At 40.7% G+C, this 21,380-nt stretch overlaps 8 protein-coding genes across 8 annotated transcripts; 2 read left to right on the top strand and 6 right to left on the bottom strand. All coding sequences in view use genetic code 12, as the record gives it.

Annotated features, from left to right (window-relative positions):
* Window positions 1-1,458: 1,458 nt before the first annotated feature.
* PGUG_00684 (uncharacterized protein) lies at window positions 1,459-1,944 on the bottom strand (the record flags this gene model as incomplete). Its single annotated transcript, XM_001487257.1, has 1 exon — window positions 1,459-1,944. The coding sequence occupies one exon, from the start codon at window positions 1,942-1,944 to the stop codon at window positions 1,459-1,461; it is 486 nt and encodes a 161-aa protein (XP_001487307.2).
* Window positions 1,945-2,288: 344 nt separating this feature from the next.
* PGUG_00683 (transient receptor potential ion channel family protein) lies at window positions 2,289-3,092 on the bottom strand (the record flags this gene model as incomplete). The annotated part of the gene is made up of 1 exon (XM_001487256.1): window positions 2,289-3,092. One exon carries the CDS (start codon window positions 3,090-3,092, stop codon window positions 2,289-2,291), a length of 804 nt encoding a protein of 267 aa, XP_001487306.2.
* A 448-nt stretch (window positions 3,093-3,540) lies between these two features.
* PGUG_00682 (uncharacterized protein) lies at window positions 3,541-6,879 on the bottom strand (the record flags this gene model as incomplete). Its single annotated transcript, XM_001487255.1, has 1 exon — window positions 3,541-6,879. One exon carries the CDS (start codon window positions 6,877-6,879, stop codon window positions 3,541-3,543), a length of 3,339 nt encoding a protein of 1,112 aa, XP_001487305.2.
* A 589-nt stretch (window positions 6,880-7,468) lies between these two features.
* Window positions 7,469-8,542, bottom strand: PGUG_00681 (uncharacterized protein; the record flags this gene model as incomplete). The annotated part of the gene is made up of 1 exon (XM_001487254.1): window positions 7,469-8,542. One exon carries the CDS (start codon window positions 8,540-8,542, stop codon window positions 7,469-7,471), a length of 1,074 nt encoding a protein of 357 aa, XP_001487304.2.
* Window positions 8,543-8,601: 59 nt separating this feature from the next.
* On the top strand, window positions 8,602-10,461 carry PGUG_00680 (uncharacterized protein; the record flags this gene model as incomplete). Its single annotated transcript, XM_001487253.1, has 1 exon — window positions 8,602-10,461. The coding sequence occupies one exon, from the start codon at window positions 8,602-8,604 to the stop codon at window positions 10,459-10,461; it is 1,860 nt and encodes a 619-aa protein (XP_001487303.2).
* Window positions 10,462-13,887: 3,426 nt separating this feature from the next.
* On the bottom strand, window positions 13,888-14,184 carry MRPL33 (mitochondrial 54S ribosomal protein uL30m; the record flags this gene model as incomplete). The annotated part of the gene is made up of 1 exon (XM_001487252.1): window positions 13,888-14,184. The coding sequence occupies one exon, from the start codon at window positions 14,182-14,184 to the stop codon at window positions 13,888-13,890; it is 297 nt and encodes a 98-aa protein (XP_001487302.1).
* Window positions 14,185-14,304: 120 nt separating this feature from the next.
* On the top strand, window positions 14,305-17,508 carry PGUG_00678 (uncharacterized protein; the record flags this gene model as incomplete). The annotated part of the gene is made up of 1 exon (XM_001487251.1): window positions 14,305-17,508. One exon carries the CDS (start codon window positions 14,305-14,307, stop codon window positions 17,506-17,508), a length of 3,204 nt encoding a protein of 1,067 aa, XP_001487301.2.
* A 603-nt stretch (window positions 17,509-18,111) lies between these two features.
* ZCF16 (Zcf16p) lies at window positions 18,112-21,369 on the bottom strand (the record flags this gene model as incomplete). Its single annotated transcript, XM_001487250.1, has 1 exon — window positions 18,112-21,369. The coding sequence occupies one exon, from the start codon at window positions 21,367-21,369 to the stop codon at window positions 18,112-18,114; it is 3,258 nt and encodes a 1,085-aa protein (XP_001487300.2).
* Between the last annotated feature and the right edge of the window lie 11 nt (window positions 21,370-21,380).

Below are 21,380 nucleotides of genomic sequence, written 5' to 3'. Positions count from 1 at the left end.
CTACCCCAAACACATTCAGTGCTTCAAGATGGCCCGTAGAAAGAAATACTCCAAGTCAACGATAGATGTGTTTGTTCCTCATTCCTATATTTGGAGGCTTGTATGCTCGTGGGATTAATTCGGACCAACTTTCACAAACCTTCAATCCTATGAAATTAGTATCACCACTCCAGATCATGTGCAACGAATCACTATCCATTCCAATGACCCCGCTTAATAGCCGACGATAGCACTAAGCCAATGGGTCAAAATTTACTAAGAGTTTTGCTAAAACCTGTAATTGTGCAAAAATATTCCATTTTTGAAGTCCACCATCACCGTTCCAATCCGTTATTCTCAGCTTCAGATATGGCCCTCAGGTAAATGGGCTGCTGAATTAAAAGGTGAATGAAGACTACATTTTATAGCCCAATGGATCTTTATTTGAGAACTGTTGCAATGCCAAAATATTGCCAACCTTGTCCGAAAGATTTCAGATCCACCAAATTTAATGTCCATTCGTTCGTTACTTGGTAAAAAATGACAAGATAGAAACTAAAGGAGTCATGTATTTCAACGTTACGAAGACCCTGCACAAGTCGCCTTCATGTGGGTCCGTACTCCATAGCAAATGATACCTGATATTCTTGCCCAAGTGAGCAGAGTCTGGAAATCTACTAGGTGATTAACGAAAGATACACAAATCAGTACAAAATTTAAAACTAAAGTAATATACAAGTTCTAAAGTAATGAACACTAGCGGTGGTTATGTCCTTTGGTGCCGTTGGTTGACTGTTCAGATAATGGAGAGTACTGACCCGAAAGGATGCTTCTGTTGGGTGTCGTATGTGACGACCACCTGATTTGGTCTGTGGTGTCTCTATTCAAAAGTGGCAGAGGAATTGAATGAGTTCCAGCACTTCATCCTTCATGTTACCAGTATCATCCATTGATAGCGTATCACTCATTCTGGTGATATTGGTAGTGTCTGCCCTTTTTTGAACCTTTTCTGGAAAGACCACGAGTTAATTTGGTCTTCAATCTTTCTCCAAGAGTCGCAGGGACATTTTCCTCCGAGCTTTCAGGACCTCGCGTGTGTTCACGATCACCTTCCTTGAGAGAAGGTGTCAATATTTGCTTATCTTCTGTAGGTGAGCCTGAGCCCTGTGAGTAATTGTTCAACTGGTACATTTGAGCTTCCCAGTCTAAGAATGATCCTGAGCAGCTGCACCCAAAGCAAGCATCCATTTCCACCTTTCTCACCACCTACCATGTCTGTGCGCGCTAACGGATGATTTTCTTTGAAACGAGGATTCTGTCATCTCGAGCTGGAGCAAATACAGCATCTGGGTTCTTGATACAATCGACATGATAACCAACACAATGATCATCACCAATAAAACTAACGAAAATCCAGCATTCAAGACAAAGAAAATCCAACCCATGATAGAAGCCACTTGAGCTGGTTGCCCAAAAAGATCAGAAAAGAATAAAAATAAGAACGAGTTGATGGTGTTCACAATGGCCACACAGTAAATTGACGATATTGGTAGACTTGTCCAAGTATGGAGCTTGGAGGAAAAGGTAAATTGTGAACGCCAAATCGAGAATGAAAATAACCAAAGCCGAAGTTTTTCCACTACCTTGACACAAGGCAATGAAAATACCTTTGACAAGACCGTAACCGATCACGATTCCTCCAAACCAGTATTTCTTAGCAGTGAACATGGTATAACAGACGCCATACTTGTTCAAAATAAGGGAGTCACCATATAGTAACGCTGCAGGATTGTTATACTTTGCGATAGAGAGACGCCCATATCTCCAAGTGGTCCAGAATGAGTAACCCACGATAACGAGTGCCATAATGAGAAAGAGCACTGCCAACACAATCACTGCTGGAGAGTCATTTTCCGTGAATTCCCACAACGACAAAATTATAAGCTGAGGAAATCCAATATACATGTACCTCAACAAACTACCTTTGAGAATGTTCTTAAATGATTTGCGAAAGAAATGGAGTCGGTTGGGGTTAACCTTGTTGAAACGAACCAATAAATCGATCACCTGCTTGACAAGGAAGAGAATAACCACCAAGACGTAACCAAAAAGAATGAAGAAAGTGAAACCCGTCACCACGATGGAAGTGGGTTCAATGCGAGAATTATAGCCAATTCTTTTGATGCTTCTCAACACCACCAAATTGTCATTGGAACGAAGAGTGAAAGAAAGCAACGTATTCCAGTCTGTAGATCACTGTTTCTTCTTGCAAATCGTGCAGCTCTGTAAGTAATCATATGCCCTCTGAACTAGAATCTGCTTTGCAGTCTTCTGAAGTACAATGTTGGGCTCCCACCCGAGCTCTGAATGTACCAACGGAAGATTTTTTGCATAAATTCGACTCTGATCAAGCCCATGGACCAAGCCAAGTTCTCTGCCCATGCCGAAGCAATAGGAGGAACTCTTTCCACATGTTGCATCGAGATGATCACTACTGCTTGGAAATATGAAAACAACGTCACAGCATTGGTAGAAATATGAGAAGCAGCATTTGAGCTTCCAAATGTGGAAAAGACGGCTGCAATGACCAAACCCAAGCCGGCAATGATTGCGGTGGCCCATTTAGCGCCAGTTTGCGAAACTGTCTTACCATTTGTGAAATTCGACTGAATACATGACACTGTTTTCTTAGATTTCCGATCTCTAACTTCAACTCTTACAACAGCATCTATGTCAGGCACCTGGTATGCGATTGCAGGAATCATCTTGACATACTTTGCGCTGATGTATTCGATACTGTCCACCTGAAGTGAACCGGGATAGAGCGGACAGAACTGCTTCCAGCCTAAGTCACAGAGATCGACGTCTTGCTCAATAATGAGAAACCCATAGGCGTAAACTTGGACATGGGCAGTGACATATGTGTTGATTTCAGTAGTCAAGTCCAAGGTATATCTGATTGATCGATCATCTGGATTGAATGTGACGTTGAAAAATGTGGGGGATATTTGGGAATTTTGCATACATGTAACCAAAGATGTAGCCAGTAACGAACGTTTAGCACTGACCACCATCAACTGGATCATCAACGATAAGAAGAAAAAGACTTTCATGGCAGCGTAATTATGTTAAGATTTTCAGCAAAGTACAGAAGATCGCAGTCTATTGAATGGCTTAAAGTTCTCGTTGGCCAAATGCTAGAAAAACTAGCAAAACAGCACTTCGAAGCTTCAACTGATTTTCAGATCAGGAGTGCCAAAAATAGATCGGCTATGCCAAGTACTCAATAAGTCAGTAATCAAGAAGTCAGTAAGCTTAGTAAAGTTAACTGACTTGAATTCACAACTTATGAGGTATTTGAGGCAAACGAACGAAATGCCCGGATAAATATACCTGTTTATTTCACAGAGAACAACAACTAACCTCCTGCTTTGATGCGAAGTAAAAAAATAAGGCTTGGCGTGCCCTGGCGGAAACACGAGTAATGCGTGTCTCGTGGTAAAGTGAAGCTATATACAGAACCACGCAGTCTAACCTTAATACTAAGACATTCATAAAGAACTATAAATGGTATTCAAGTAGTTTAGATTGATCAATTTTCATCAAAAGCTCATCGCCCCAAACGTGTTTGACCACATCCCAGAACTCACGAGCATAACATACTTCCATGTTGTACTTCTGCTTGATGTACTGTTCAGGATCATTCCTAGTGTAGTTGTAGCGTCTTTCATTGTCCTTCAACAACCCGTTGAGTTGCGTATCATCATTAATTTGACGACAGTACTCCTCTATGAGGTCTTTCCTATTCTCTCGAGGCACAATCACCTTGTCTACGCCAGCCAAGTGCGCACCAAGTATTTTCTCTTTAACTCCACCAATTGGAAGTACGAGTCCTCTCAATGTGATCTCACCTGTCATGGCAATATTCGAGGGTACCGGCTTCTCTAAAATTAATGATAAAAACAGAAGGGCCATGGTAATACCGGCTGAAGGTCCATCTTTCAGAATTGATCCCAGTGGTACATGCATGTGAATTTCAAGCTGATTCATTCTCTTTAATATTTCCGCATCGCTGTTATTCACATTCAACAAGTGCCCGTGAAGCATTGATTTTATGAATGTAAGTCCAATCTTAGCACTTTCCATCAAAACTTCACCGAGCCTTCCTGTCATGTGAAGTGAAGTTCTTGACTCATTAGAATCCTTGTCTCCACTGATTATACCGATGCTTTCGAAGATCAACACAGAGCCTGAACCATCCGAGTTGTACGAAAGACCATTAACGACACCATACTTTGCAGCCAGAGTGACAGGCTCGGATATTTCCGACGATAACTTGGGGAATGGTACACCCAAATACTTTGGCAAATCATGCTCCTCAACAGTAGGATCATAAGTTTCAGAACTATCCAAGCTTGAGGCATACTCAACAGCTTTGTATCTGCAGATGGTGCCGAGTTTTCTCTCGAAATTACGCACCCCAGCCTCTCTTGTGTAGTCCAAAATGATCTTCTTCATTACCGACTTGTCAATATAGACAAGATCCAACAGAGGGAACCCATTTCTCTTTATCTGTCTAGGTAACAAGTATTTCTCACCAATTATTTGTTTCTCATTGTAGTCATAAGCACTAACCTCGATCATTTCGAGCCTATCAAGTAAAGGCTTTGATAAGTTATATGGCTCGTTGGCAGTACAGATGAAAATGACTTGTGAAAGATCAACGGGAAATCCCAAGTAATGATCCATGAAAGAATTATTTTGCTCCGGATCTAATACTTCCAATAATGCTGCCGAAGGATCACCGTTGAATTTGTTGGCATTGCTGTTTCCACCGATCACCTTGTCAATTTCATCGAGCAAAATCACCGGATTCATGCATCTTGCTTTCCGCAATGACTGAATGATAACACCAGGCATAGCACCAACATAGGTTCTTCTATGGCCCCTAATCTCAGATTCATCTTTAATACCACCCAACGATACTCTCTGAAAGCTTCTACCAAGAGAGTTTGCAATTGACTTTGCCAAAGAGGTTTTACCCGTACCAGGTGGTCCCGCCAACATCATAATGGGTGATTTGTTCTTCTTAGAGACCATAAGGTCTTTTTGGGCAGACAGTTCAATTGATGTGAGGCTCCTAGATTTTTTATTCTTGTCCTTTGCTTCCTGGCGGGCTTTGTAAGTTAAGTCGCTGTTGTCAATCACAATCGAATCAGATTTGCGATCACTGTTGTTCAGATCATCATCCTTGGATCCTCCACTACCAAGGGCGTTTTTCTTTTCGTTGGCAATCTTCTCGGATTCAGCCTCGGATGTAATACCCAATAACTTCAAAACCACCAAATACTGAATTAATCGTCTCTTGACATGTTCCAAACCGTAGTGGTCTTCATCTAACTGCTTTCTTGCGAAGTCAATATCAATGTCTTGATTCGACTTGAATTTGGTGATATACTTATCCCAAGGAATATCAGCAACAATTTCCAAGTAGTTTCTGATAACGTGAAAGTCTGAATTTCCAGGTGGTGATGACTTGATACGCTTGAAATCTTTAGTCAACAAGCGTTTTGTGTCATTAGACATTCCTTGTATACTTGGCATCTTGCTCTTGATGAAACTAGTGATTGCGCGCAAATCATCGTCATCGTCATCATCATCCTCTTCATCCGCGTCCCCGGTTTCTTTTGGACCCACAGCACTACCAACAGATTTGGTGTTATTCTTGCGGCGAACAAGTTGATTGTTGGCCTTCACTTGAGTGTTCTTATCGTTTTTCGAACTTGACATCCCTTCCAAGATTAGCCTGATAGACTTGAGCTGACTTGCAACCACATTCGCTTTCTGGATATAGGATGCCTCATCGAAAAACCAATGGTTAACGTAGTTGTTGTTTGCTTCCAAATTTTTAAAGACGTCAATTAAGTCATCCATCATTTTGTTAACTTCTTTCACCCTATCTTCTGCTTTGAATTTGTTCAACAAGTTGAGCTTCTGGTGATTGGGGAACGGTACGATTGCACATGATAAATCAACCAAGCGGAGGAAGGAACGGGAGTCGATTTTGTTCCCCGAAGTATAGGTGGAAAATAGCTTTTTCAAACTGATGTATGCTTTTGTTACCTCTCTCGAACCATTAAGCTGAAGATACAACGCATTTGCCAATGGATTTAAGCATAAAATGTTGCCCGAGTTCTTTCCATCGTTGGCCTTCAGAATTTTCATGTTACTCGATTTGAGTGCTTGTTGATAGTCAGAGAGAAACTTATCAATGACATCGAACAAACTTGCTGCTTTCTTGTTCAAAGAGGGAAAGTTGCTAGAAGCAAGGCCATGGTTAGCGTTCAAATCAACCTTGACTTTTGCCTCATTGGGGTGACTTTTCTCCTTCTCATACTTCTTGAGGCCTCTTGTTAAGGCTTGAAGTGTCAACTTAATATTGTTTGAGTCGTCGGTGATCCCCACAACTCTCACTATAGTGACTACTTCGCAATTAGGTGGAGAAACCGGTGGATCATAGGCAGTGGAGGAAGGAGGATTCGTGATTTTCTGAGTATTTGGTGTTATAGCCAACACCAACCAGTCAAAGCCGGTTTCTGGGGCGGCAACTTCGGTACTGGAAGCGTTGGCCTGAGCTTGATGAAACTCACTGATACCCTCGGCAGCCTTTTCAGAAATAACCGGAACATGAGTGTCTTGGTCGTTATCGAAATCATACTCGCTGATCAAGCTTCGGATCATAGACACTTCTCCGACGTAGTGACGGAACCTAGACAACAACGCCGCTGCCTTGAATCGAGAAAAAGTCACATTATAGATGATACCAGGAAGAAGCACCAAATTGGAGTCCAAACGGTAAGTTGGAAGCACAACCACTGGCGATTCGGAAGGCTTGGACATTAGGGATTGAGCAAAATCTCAAAAAAATTGGAAATAAAAAGTTTGCGTTCTAGAGATACAAGTGGTCACCAAAGCTGTTAATGTCTTATCGCCTGTGCCACGAATATCACCCCACACAGCAGATAATTGAAACTTTTTATGCCTCGAAGGATCAAATGAAAGATCAATATTTTTGGCAACTCAATATTGTGGCAGCCTTAAGAGTGATTCAACAAGTTAGCTTAACTGATGAGGTAGTTCGCAATCAAGCGTGAGCTCAAATACGCCCTCGGTACTTTTGTGGGGAATCGGGCAATCGGTACTGCACACACTCGGATCATGTGCGATTGCCAGAGTTCCATGGGATTCGGAAGTGGGGTCCACCACGGAGAATATGGAGTGTAATGAGTGGTATATACAATTAATTTACTTAGGATGGGATTTTTGTGATCAGATGAGATAGTTCTGTCGTCTTGATATGAAGACACGAAGACACGACGACACTAGACACTAGACACTATCCTGTAACAGTCTAGTCATATTCTGTCCGAATCACTTTTTCTTAAACCAAACTGATACCTTCTTGCTTTCTTCTTCTTTTCGCTATTCATCAATTCTCGCCCAAAACGTCCTTGAAATTAACTTGACCAGACCCTCTGGCAAGTGGTTGTGGTTGGTTGTCACTCTTCTTCCATCCTATCATAGAAATCACATTGAAGGTAGCAGGAAGTGTGACATTTCCCTTGTCATCCTTCTCTCCATGTAATGACCTATAGATCTCGTTCGCGGCCAAAAGGACATCTCGAGGAAGGAGTGCTGGTCTCGAATGGACTGCGTTTTGCTCGCCCATACATTGTAGGTCTTCGCAAACTGCAGTTATGTCGGGAAATCCACCAACGACGATATCCTCAGCGTCAATGGTTAACATGGCAAAACCAGCCCTATTGAGCAAGGAGCCAACGTCTTTCAAGTCCACCAAAGGTGACAATCGTGGCGACATGCCTCCCAATCGTTCCAATTCAGCAAGTTGTAGCGACGTACGAAGCTCATACAAAGTATCTCCTCCAAAGATAGTTCCCATGAAAACTCCATCTGGTTTCAAGACTCTGTTGATCTGGGCAAGAGCCTGTGGCAAATCATTGATCCAGTGCATGGACAAATTGGATATAACAGCATCGTACTGATCTGGTTGTTGGAGACATTCATGGTCAAACGTCTCTTCATCTGCTACATTTCTTATTATCTTTCCCTCGAATTTCGTGTTGAATGACTCACTGATATCTCTCTCAAGCGACAGCTTTGACGAGTCAACCATTGTGATCTCTTTGATTCTGCTCTTCACTGACTCTTTATCTTTTTCAAGTTGCTTTGCAATCTCGAGTTCAACCTCATCACCCGACTCAGGAATTTTTGTTTCTTGACACAACACCTTGAGAAAATTGCCCAGATGGGACCCGAAATCCAACACACGGGTTAAGTCTCTCGTTATAAATGCAAGTCTCTCAATTGTTCTCAATGCAACCTCATCCTTCAAGTAGTCTGCTCTTCTTGATTGCTCTGGATTGGTCGCAGGGTATCTGGATCGCTGAATGCGTTTCACTTCTCTATCAAAGACATTGAATTGTTGCTTGGAAGCACTACTTTTGGCAGAAGTTGCTAAAAGGCGTTTTAAACTAGTGCTCATATTGAAATATTCAGATTCGCATCGCGAATTTTAGATCTTGGTGCATTGGTAGATACTTAATGCTATGCCGACGAGGGTTACGAATACCTCATTTTCACCTTCAGACCATCAGAACATTGTCTGTAAGCTACGAAGCAACAGAAACAAACCGCAAGACGAAAAATTATAAGCATCTTGTTCTCAAACAAACTCCAAACCTCACTTCCAAGAACCCATTGCTCGATCAATTAAATGTCTTGAAGACTTCCCCCCTGCAAAATGACGTACAGAAGTTGCTCAATGCGTGTGCCAGCGGAAAGAGGACGGGCTCTGTCGAAATTGCGATCGAAGCATACTTGTTGGCAAGTACGTCGTTACTGAATCTCACCAATTCGGAGATTGATAGAAATACCCAAAATCTCTTGACCACTTTCAAATACTGCAATGATGTCCACCAACTTTTACACCTTCGATACTTGTGGCTAAATGTAATACCAAAATTTACACAACTGCCGGTTAACAAAGTTCGATATTACGTCGCTTTCATTCAGGTAATGCTTAACACTTCCCAGATAATACGTGCAAAGGAATTGTTTATTGAAATATTGACGATGGAACTCGAATTGGCACCACAAGACAGATTGAACTTGATGCCCACTGCCCGATTGCTTGACAATATGGTCTCCTATTCTTCTTGCGACGACATCGTGGATATTCTACAAGTAATACAGCCCATAAAACCCATGGATTCCACAAAGTTTTTGTCTTTTGCATTGGTGAATAGCCACTACCGGTTATTGACTCACATCTTTGACCATCACATATCCCCAAATCTTGACAATACCAATGTAAATGAGCTCTTTAACAGAGAGACATTACTTCAAATTTTGCATACATTTGCACTCCACGGAGATGTGCAAAGGACTCTTGCCATGATTGAGCCATACTTTCTCCATGAATCGTTGCAGGGTAGAAAATCACTTACCAAAGAGCTATCTCTCGAAATAATCCAAGCATATTGCTATCATGTTCCTTCTCAGACACATAGCGATGAAACCATCATGAGAGTATTCGATATCATCTCTGGACTCAATAAAAAGTTGAAAAGGGAACGTCGTGACTTACTCACTTATAAAGACATCACTGAGCCTATGTCTCATAGGTATATGAACTATTATACTAGTGCAAGCGAAGAAACCGAACCGGATAAAGACGACATACAAATGGATGGAGGAAATCCCAACCCTAATGGGAATGCAATGGCTAATCTTCAAGCACTTTCCTCGCTAATCAACGTCCATCTAGCTTATATCAAACGGATGGAATATTCTTCGGACGTCGCTAAGATTTTCTTGAACAGCGTTTTGAATCATATCAATTTATATCAATCATTTACCGGAATGGTCAGAGCACTTTTGGCATTCCAGAGATTCGATCCTTCTTCATTCAAAGCGTTTGTGGATTACGATACACTCGACATTATTTTTAATTCCCTTTCAAACTCAAACGCTGCTAAACAAGCCAGCTTGCATCTTTATCAGTTCATGAAAGCTCAAAACATCCGCCTCACCCACGACAATTATAGATGTGTCATATCAGCCTCGTTGAGAGGAAACTTTCATGAACTACTCCAATATTATCTCTACTGCTATATATCTGACTTTTCAGGTGTAATTGATGGCAGAATATGGGATCTCATCAAGAATCTTCCGGAGTCCATTGTCAAGAGTAACACATCTACCAAGCTTGCAATAGATTATGTTCTGAAGGTTTACAAGAGGGAGATCACAGCTGATGACCTTGACGAATACTGGAATCAACACAAGATATGTCAATCTGAACCTTCTATCAAGGACGAAAATCTACCTAGCTTTTCGCGCCAATATAATTATACAGTGGATTCTCGTGATACTGCCTACTTGAAGTTCCATAACTCGTGACATTGTACTAATGGTTAGCAATTCTGCGTATATAGCATTGTTCAAATCTTCAGCACTGATCTCCACTTTCGTGGCCTTGTTGGTATTCAAGTTGTGTTCACGCTTCAGGCTGCGAGTGATGCTTTCCTCACCTTCAAGGTCAAGGATGTTTTTCTTGGAACCTAGGATTGAGTCATTGAACCCAAATGATGAGTTCATACTGGAGTTATAACTGGATCCCAATAGCGTGGTATCCATAGCCATGCGTAGAATATGACCAGCATGGCATGCAAGGTTATCTTCTTCTGTCTCTGGCTGCGAATCTTCATAGATTTGCACCGGACCAGATTTCTTACCTGAAATTTGCAAAAGGTCAACTTTTCTCATTTTCGACAGACCTTGAGTACCGAAATCAAGCTTTCTTCTGGTTGCATCTTTAGTGTCTGGGGTCGATTGTGGCAATGAGGTATTTGTCTTCTTTGTGAATTTGGGTGAAAAATACAAGGTTTTGCCCGCCGAAGGTGAAATATGATAACCTTGAGTCTTCTCAACGAATGAGTCTTCCATTTTCATGGTTGGAAGAACTTTCTTGCCACCAGTGGCCGTTGGAGAAAGTGAATCTAGCATCAACTTTTCGGTGTATGAGTCTATTACATTTTTGGATTTCTCATAAAGTGCTTCCAATGGATCGTCTTGGCGCTGACTTGAAAATGTTTTCTGGATTGGTTGTGCGACACGAACAGGATCTTTAGCTTGTGGCATTTTTACCAATGTGAGATTTTGCAGTATGAGAGCATCACGAGGTAAGAGAAGTCCCTTTCGGATATCATCAAACTGTTTCCTCGAGGGAAAAGAATAATCAAGGGAAATTGAAGAATGGAGCACGCATGACATTCTTCCGTCTATAAGGTCTTCAAAGAAATTAGTGGTGGTGTGCAATTATTATAGGGTGCAAGCCAATACGTTATAAAGCTGCCTCGCCAATGGAACCCTTTCCTAATCCGGTTTATTAATTGTTGTTGTTTGCAAATTTCCCAATTTGGCCGGTTCCATACAGACAATACATGGAAGCTAGTATTAGTACCAATACATAAAAAACACCATGACAGAAGCATAGGCGCCAATGGGATTGTATAGTAGTATCATACGACCTTTGGCTAGCATTACGATTTGCTATATCAACTATTTGTCAATTATTTGCTAGGTAAATCTCTCCTATCTTTACCGGTGCGGTGATATGGAACCACTTGGCGCATAGGAATTTCCGCAAGAAGTAATTTGCAGGCGCAGTTTCCCTTCAGTATTTTCCTGATTGAGTTAATTCTTTCTGAATTGAAATTTACGAAGGAGATCAGAACATTTTGCCGAGGGTAGTAGTTCCACAAGCGGTGTCAAAGCTGGCACCTCGTCTAAACAATTGAAGGTGCTTTGACGACAGTGGCTTAAAGGTGGCTTATAGTGTTTCTAGAATTGAGTTGGGTAGCTCAAAGCTAGCATTTTATGTAATTATTGAGGAAGCATACTGGCTGCAAAATTGCGTTTAATATACCAAATTTTTAAGAGTCTAGACCGTAATAGTAGGATGATTTAAAAACAAGCACTACTGTTCTCCCGTAAATTTTGGTCTTCCACTCTTCTCTACAGCTATAATATTTTTATGTGAGTCTGATTCAAGGTTTGATCAAAAAATATTGCTGATGGGGTATACAGTCAACAGTTCATTTCAGCCTCTGCCATATGACAGCTTGAACTTTAGAGCTAGAAGCTCGTTTCTATCTGAGACAAGTGCATTACTGCCGACGTTACTAATCCGACTCCAGAAACGCGTACACCAAGCTATCTCGGTATTATGCGAGCTAAGAGATGTTGAATTCAGTTATGGAGAGATTATTTTAATATGTGAATAAGGGATCTTTACTCTGAGTATAATGATTCTTCCGTTAGAACGATCTAATAGATGAGGCCAATTGAGTCGACAAGTAGCCCAATAAAGTCATAACTGCGAAAATGAATGGAACGTCGATGACAGAGTTTCTACGATCATTTTATATGATAAAGAATGATTTGATGACTAGAATATACCTGATAATCTTTGCTATTGTAAATTAACTTTATAACATTCTCTTCGCAAGGCGAATGAAACTATTATACAAGAATGAAATGAGTATATATATGTGGGTATTCCCAATTGATGGCACGAAACAGACCTGTGGCTGCCCCATGGAATTCAACGTATTGAAAGGCAACCGAGGGTATCAAACAATGATACCAGGGCTTTTCAACTGTATGTAAGGAATGGAGAATTTGGATCGCGATACACTTCTGGATCAAAATGACATCACTTCAATGCATGAAACGATTTGGTCCACAAGTGCTCTCTGGGAGAATCCAGAAGCAGATCATACCTAGCTAGTCAAACTCCACCTTCTGGGACCCATGCTAATTCATAGAACATTATTCTATGATCTCAACCTTGGGCTGAAATGGGTATTCAATAACGCTCACAGAGATTTCTCCTCTTTGTTTTCCTTGGCACGCTTTATACGATCCTCGAGTATCGATTCGTTACCATGAACACTATCAACAGGACACGGAAGAAGCGAATTGGCCGCTACCAAAGTGAAGCAGATTGCAAATGTTGAAGTGAATATTGAACTAGTAAGTCGATTTCTTTGAGTGGCCCTGATTGTGAATAGCATTGTTTATAGTTGTACGTGGTACGATAGGCGTTTACTCGGCACGCTAATTTATGATCGTAGATGCTCGAAAGAGTATGTAAGTAGTGGTTCGATTGACCATTGATGTTTTTTCACCATCACGATCACGTGACTTTTAGGTGATGGGCCAATCAATTAGCCCGATTTACACAACGTCGCCCTGGAGAAAGACGATCGAAATGAAAGTAATAGTGTTTTCTATGGCTACGATTTAGTGGACTGGCTAAGTTTGAGCTATTTCTCTATGCCCATTGATGACCTTTTTGTAAATTTGAATTGATCATCATTGTGCAGGATTATGTATTCTGGAAAAGGTGGTTTTGGCAGCTATACTAGCCAGGTTTCGATATTGGGAAGTGACGACTTATCTTACTCATTCATTCTCCGTGTCTTGATTCATTCCTATATATTAGTTGAATTTTTAAATTTGTGCATTTCTGTCTATTGGTACACACTTGAGTTTCTGTATCAAGCCACAGAATAGAATACGTGCTAACGAGAGGGTATAAAGCCCTCGAGTCACTTCCGCAATTAATTCTTTTCATTCATTCTTCCTTTGTTAGCACTATCTTCACCGAGTAGCAAATGGTGTACTACAGCTTCCCAAGGTTCGCTGGACGCCGATTATATACAAGCTTGGGTTGCCGAGTCGTATTGTTATGATTTATGGTTTAATCTGTGCAAACATCTTTCTCGTGATCATTCCACTGATTCTTGTTGATCTTCGCATCTACTGGTATGTTCGTTCTGCACCTTTTTTGAGTAATTCGAACCCAGGATTGAACTTTCTCTCTTTGTTCACCTCTTCTCTAGTCTTTGGCTCATCTACAAGTTCGATCTTTACCAATTCTTTCACGGTACGGAGTCTATGGGCAGTCGAAGGAGATACTCGCTGGTACACTATTTGATGTCTTCTTTTCAATCCCAAGGCTGTGATATTTTTCCTTACAATAGGATGACACCCGATGGTGGAACGAAGCTGAGTAATCTTATAGAACTGTTGCTTGGCAGCGTTGGCAACAGACATGGTTGAAGTCAAGTATCTGTAAAACAAAATTTTCGATCACCGTGCACCAGGTGCAGGTGCAGGAAAATCAAAAAGGCTTCATATTACCTCTCATTCAGAGTTTTGACAAAATGAGCCAGAATGGATATAGATCTTCCTTTTGGTGACGGTATCTCCAGGCGTAAAGATCATTTACACGCAGAAATCTCATCGCTTTTATCACGATTGTTGCTGAGTGAAAATGCAAGTACTAGCCATCTCAATGCCATAGGCGTCAAACTTAATAGCAGAATTGATGAGTTTGAAACATCACCAAGTCTTTTAGATTCGAAGTTGAACGACCACATCAAGGCAATTGCTGAAAAGTTCTTGATTGTGGGAACAAAGTCACATGAAAATGCATTTACTAGATCGCTAGCTCAGGTGGTGTATTGCTTTGCCAAGGTTCGTGGCTATAAAGTCGTCACCAATTGCTTTCCTAGTGATGTGTACTCGCTCAATGATCTCTACTTGCACTATTCCGATGAAAAAAATGACGAAAACGAGATTTATATGTTATCGTTGTGGCTATCAAATATAGTCCTAGCACCTTTTCCACTAGAGAAAGTGCAACCTGATATAATTCCCAAGCTTGTCTCAACTGCCAGTAAGAAATTGTGTTCATCTTATGCTTCAAAGTCACAAATCGGAGCCCTGGTGCTACTTTCACGCATTGTCACCAGACCGGATTCTTTTCGAAATGGTACCCTTCCACAATTTTATGAAAACTATATTCTTCCCACATGGCTGATGGGATTAGATAATGAAACACAGAAGCTAGGCTATCTGATGGTGCTAAACAAGATACTCAAATTGGCCACTTTGGAATCTGGTCAATACATTTCTGATTTGGTGTTTCGTGACATTCTATTACTAGACTCAATGTACTTGGATATCACCCGCCCAAACGGCCTAAGGTTGCTCTACTTTGTTAAGCTTCTGACCAGAATTGCACAGTCCTTTTTATCATGTGGTAGATATCAAGATGTGTCCAAAATCATCACCATACAAGTTCAGCAGATTATGGGCCTGTCCTCATCTTTCGACACCAAGCTCAGATATAGCACGGCAAAAGCTTTAGCCTCGATATCCCGGTCCCTTTTGAGTAAGGCTGTGAATTATCACGACCAATTGATTCAATTTCTATTTAAGCAGTTCACTACAAACTCACTGATTCAAATGGTCTCTCAAAGCTTCACCAGAACCATTGAAGTGGATGACGCTGTGACTGCAATTCACAGAATACACACACTACTTTTATTCTTTGGGCTTATAGCGATGAACAAATCATTGCCCATCGACACAATTCCACTTGTCTTGAGTGTTGTCCACAAATATTTGTTCTTTGAATCATATCTGGGCTCGAGTGAACTAGGTCTGCCGGTAAGAGATGCTTCGTGCTTTGTCCTATGGGCTATCATTCGCCTTTTGACACCTGAACTGGCCCAGAAGCTTGAGACAAAGAATCCGCAGATGTTTTTGACCATCTTTCAAGATGTATTGAAGGTATCAATATTCGACAGAGATTTGATAATTCGACGTTGCGGGATATCTGTGGTCCAGGAGCTTATAGGTCGTCACGGCAGACTTTGTCTTGACCAAAGTGGTTCAGAACGCTTAGGGGAGACAAGCATCAAAGTCATTGAGTTGATGACCTTTAAGGCCATTTCAGAGTCTCAAAAAACCTTCGTTCTCGTAGAAGAGTTACTCAAGCTTGACATATGTTCAGATGAGCTCTTGTCACCGATACTCAAGAACATTCTTGAGGAAGATGTTGATTTCAAGTTACAGAAACGATGTATCAGAACTTTCATCAATGTTCTTGATAATGAAAATGTTTCCGACGATATGATGTCAAACTTCTTTCAAAAACTATCTCAAATGTACAATGAGCATTCAGATCACATTCACTATTCTATAGTGGCTCTTGCATTCAATTCAGAAAGTGCTCGTCGCATTATATTAAAAGCGGGCCATTCCTTTCATTCAGAATTATCAAAAAACCTAAAGGTGATTACAGCAATCAAAGCAGAGACGTATCTCCTATACCTAGTGCTTTGTAAGACTTTAGGCATTGATTTCGATTCCACTCGAGCCTGGCACGATGTTTCGGTGATTACAATGAATGTTGACTCCGACGATCTTGATTGCCTTCTACAGCAATATTTGAGTCTTTGTGAAACACTTTCAGACCAAGATTATGATGCGGCTCTCGAGTTGATAGAGCATGGGGACAGGGCTTTTGCTAAAAGTATCAGCTCTATAAAATGTTCACAGTACCAAGCTGACAGGCTTGTGAACTTGCTCCATAAAGACAAGTTATCTTGCGCTTTGAAAGCTCTCATTCTAGACAGCTTTCCATTGCACTTTCCATTGCATAAAAACGATCATTCCAATTTAATGGGTATCTTGAAGTGCCTCGACAACTATACAAGAACAGAACAAGGAGATGTCGGATCTGAGGTTCGTTATTCAACTATTCAGCTAATTCAAGCGCACAGGCCAATTTTTGAACCATTGGCATTAGAGTTGGATAAGCGACTCGTTCGCATCAGTGGTGAACAAATTGATAGATTGAGAGTCAAGGCGTTCGAACTTATGGTGGGTGAGAAGGAGGTATTTGATCTGTCACTAGGATATTTCACTCGCTTATTTGAATATTATAGAAGTGTGGTTCTTGAAGAACATGAATCCACATTATCTGTGCCGTTCTGGAGAGGAATTGTCTTCAGTGCTGCTGCCATACGTGGTCCCAGCGATGTTATCAATGCCTCCTTTAAAGCAATGTTGGTATTTTTCAGACAAATTACGCCCAGCAGAGTATCGTCTGTATTTCAAAGCATCCTACAGATTCTTTTAGTTCCAAAGGATATGCCATTACAACAGCAGTCATCACGAGCAATTAGTACTTACACAAATACCTTGAATCTATTTGTGAAATTGTTTGAATCAGGTTTCGAATTTCCATCTGATTTTGACTACCAGAGGCTATACATTCGAAGTTATAATCTTCACATTAATACCACTAATGTGATGCGGATAAAGTTGGTTTTAAGAATACTCTTATTCCTAAGTATGCCAGAATATGGTAGCATGCGTGATGCAAGAAAGCGTTTATGTTGGATAGCATGCAAGCATTCGAATACTTATATTCGAAATTCGGCAGCAAATTGTCTTTACGAACTAGCTTTACAAATGGAAGCGAAAATTGACACGCTCCATGTACTAGAGTCTTGTGATTGGAATGATGTACAAAAGCTGAGTCTACAACTAAAGATTATGGAACCCATATTTATTAACCTTTAACTCCTAAAACTAATTTTTGAATAGATATTTTCTCTCACTTTCGGTGCCGATCCAATGATTGCAAATTGACTACAAGTTTACAATCAAATTATCTGAAGACAAGTGGAAAGTCTCTGACCTCAAACTTGCAATGCTGGGATTTTCAAACTCTTTCTTTGACTCCTCTTCAGGAGCGGGAATGTCACCTCCAAATGAAGTTGAGTCGCCAATAGTGACTTCGTTGTCAAAGTAAGAGTCTCTCCTCTCGTGCTCTTGGTCACCCAATGGGGTCATGGTTGAGTTGTTAAAGTGGTCGGTAAAGTGTTGAAAAGGCATTGTCAATAATTATGCTTGAAAAACAAGAATAAAAAAGACGGCAAAATCCAATCTCCAGGTATCAGGTGCGAGAGGCGCAGAATGCAGGGCGATAAGCTAATGTGGGGTTAAGAATATGGTACATTCTGGAATGTACGCCGCATTTTGAAATTTACCGCGGCGTGACAGACGAAAAACCCCGCATTTGAGAACAAAATATCTGCTGCACTCCTATTCAATATGCACACAAATCCGTTTCCCCTGACACTAAACCCCGCCACATTTTTTAGGACTGCGTATAATGTGCCGCTAGTGAGTTTTAGTATCTGGATTGATAGTTGTGCCTCCAGGACTTGTAGAATTTGGTGTGTAGTTCCATACTGGGGATTCCGGGGAGAGACCGATTTTACTGTAGCCTCGTTTAAGATTTATCAAATCATTTGCAACCAATCTCTCGTCAGCTTGATTTCCATTCTTCTCCTCTTTGGGATCTGCCATATCGATACGTGGTTCCGATTGCATTTTCGATAGAAGACTTGTAGCCGAGTAAGGAGCCTGTGAAGGACCAGGTGGGGAAGTGGAACAGTAAAAACTGCTCAAAGAGTCGGTTTCATGTAATGAACTTGAGACACCTGTCAACCCTAACGGCATATTCACTACGTTAGGTTGTTTGACTTGCAGCATTTTGTCGTCAGAGGATTCCACCCCTGGTGTGGGTTGCCTGGACCCTTCCTGTCGTAAAGCTCTTGCTCTTTTGAGTTTGTTATCCGACTTTTCCTGGAGCCAGTTAATTTTATACTGAACAAACTTGAGTATCTTCAAGTATTTTAAGTCTTCGTCCATATCTTCGTCGTCCCAATCAATGTCCATAGTCTCGTGGATTTCGTTTATTCCTCGGCTTGATCCAAGCTCGTCATCGTCGCTGTCATCTCCATTGGTTCGTGGCTCACGTAAAATCTGATCTCGAAGTTCATCATTCATCAATTTTCTGAATAAAGTGTCTTCTTTATACTTCTTGGCCTTTGACTGTTGGTTGCTGAAAACAGTGGCTGCATTGGTTTGGTAGTTGATGAATATCTTGATGAACAAATTGATACTGTTATTCAAAGTACTCGCGACGTTATCTGCAACGAGACCCTCCTTCTTGAAAAACTTGGTCAGACTGACCAATAAAAAGAGCATTTGCAAAAGAATTGACTTTTTGAAATTAATGATAGTCATCGATAACCCATTAAGCATGCTGTTAAAGGGAGAAGGAGGAAGTTCTCTAACTTTCCACTTGACCTGGTTATTGAATGCGTTGTTGGTTTTTCTCCTTTTGAACAGAAAATCGTTTATCACAAATCCGTCGTCGTCGTCATCAATCCCCAATGATCCCATTGTAGATCCTGTGTTACCAGTTGAGGCTGGAATTTTATCAATCTCATCGGCTGCACCCACATGTTCAAATATTAGAAGAAAGTATGTCAATACTTCTCTTGATATATTCGAAATTTTCACATAGTAAGGATGGGTCAATTCTTTATCAATCACAAAGTTGATGTAGTTCATAGACCTGATCAACAAGCAATGGAAATTAAGCTGAATTTTTATGAGCTGACTGGCAGTGTATATATCTGGAACACCTGTCAGTAAGTAGTTGACCATGCCTTCTCTTGATATCGTCGTACTCGATTGGGCATTGTTTGATATAATCTTGTGATACAAGTCATTGGTTGTCTGACTTGATAGTATAGGTAAGTTCATCTGCAATTGAAGTGGAACCAAATTCAACTGCTTCTCCTTCAAGGAATACCTCCAATTCGAGAGATTTTTATCGATGGTCAAGAACTGGTTGTAATTGTAGTTCAAGTTACCATCGTTTCCATCTCCGTCATCATCGTTCAAAATCCAGTCCAATTTAGGATGTTTTCGATGATGATGGCCCAGATTGTTGTTTGAGCCCAGTTTCAAGTACTGATAATAATTAGGAGAGAAGGAAGATGGGATGATGATGTTCACCAAATTTAAAAACTCCACGCTGGGTTTCAAGAGCGTCGTGAATAGCTCGTCAGTACCTCGTGAGGAATCTAATAACAGACTCAATTTTTCCGGGGTCAATTCGAAATAACGATCAATTGTAACTGGATTGATGACCGTGGTGTTAATACTTGGTTTGAAACCAAATTTTAAATTGAAGCATTTTAACAAAACTTTGAAGACCCAAAAGATCTTTACACGATCTCGCTTTTGATCCAAATTTAAGGATAAGTCATTGAAGAATAAGTTTTTTGAGTTAAGGTTTATTCCCAAGATTCCAATAAAGGCATTGACAAGTGCAGATAAGACCAAAGATTTCTCCTTGTTGTTTGTGAGGAGCGAATAGTATAGGAATAGCATGTAAGTTTGCAACTGAGTCACTGATACATGCTGAACATTTAGGTAGGGAAGAAAATCATATAACGATCTTATGATGGTCAAAGTTGCATGCGTTTTGTCACCCTTGTTCAAAGTAGTATTGGCATACCCCGGATTTGGATGGTTCAAGAGTAAGTTGAGATTGATAGTGGGATCGTTCATCATGATCATTGCGTAGATTTGAACCACTGTCATCAAATACTCATTTACAACTCGATAGTCGTTGCTCAGAATGTTAAATCCATTTATGGTGGCATCGTCGTAAGTGAACATGAACGGGTACATGGTATGGAACGCATCATAAGATTGCATGAATTTTTTGAAATCAAAGATTGGAATGAAAATGTTATAATTTAGAAAAAACTGGATGATCTGGTTATCCAATTCCTTTTTGCTGCTGAAAAGATTTTTGAAATTGTTGATCAATTTTATGAATAAGTCATAAATATCTTTGGGGAGTTGCTTATTTGTAAGGCTAGACACATCATCGAGCATATCGTGCGCTGAGTCTCTTGCCGTCAAAGGATTGTAAATAACATCTAAATCACGGTTATGGAACTGGTTGTAAGCGGTGTACGCTGGGTGGTACAAATAAGCGTTTGGGTCATTTAAAAGGTAATTATGAGAATTGGTGATCTTGAGAAAGGGAAGATTGAGATTGATGAGCAAATGATTGAATTGTGATTCAAAGTTCAAGTTGTCATTTCCAATTATTACCCCCTTGCTATCGAGATTGAAAATCTGATCAATCGGGTTATTGATGGGTACAGAAGATTGGTGTGGATTTGAAGTAGTGGATGTTGTGGTTGGACGAGTTTCTTCCTTGACACGGTTGGGAGTGTGAGCTTCTACCGCCGGAGCGACGTTATTTCCTCTCTCCGCTTTTAGTCGTTCGTTTTCTTCTTCGAGATCTCTTATACGGCGTTCGAGATTCTCGGTGTATCCCTTTGGAAAAGCTCTCCTAGTCAACTTGTCACTTGTTTTACAATCAAATCCAATTTTAGAACAATTCAGACAAGGAGTTAGGCCATTGCACTTGATTTTTTTGATTCTACATCGGTCACAAGCTTGAGAAACTCGAGGCCCAGAAGTAGTATTGATCAACTTCATATTCAGGTTTGACAGTCTTGAGCCCGCAGACTGGGTATCATCCTCTTTGGAATAGTCCATCTCGACATATA

Source organism: Meyerozyma guilliermondii, genomic scaffold (genome assembly GCF_000149425.1).
Source record: "Meyerozyma guilliermondii ATCC 6260 scaffold_1 genomic scaffold, whole genome shotgun sequence".
Taxonomy (NCBI): domain Eukaryota; kingdom Fungi; phylum Ascomycota; class Pichiomycetes; order Serinales; family Debaryomycetaceae; genus Meyerozyma; species Meyerozyma guilliermondii.
This window is presented reverse-complemented; position numbering and strand designations above follow the sequence as displayed.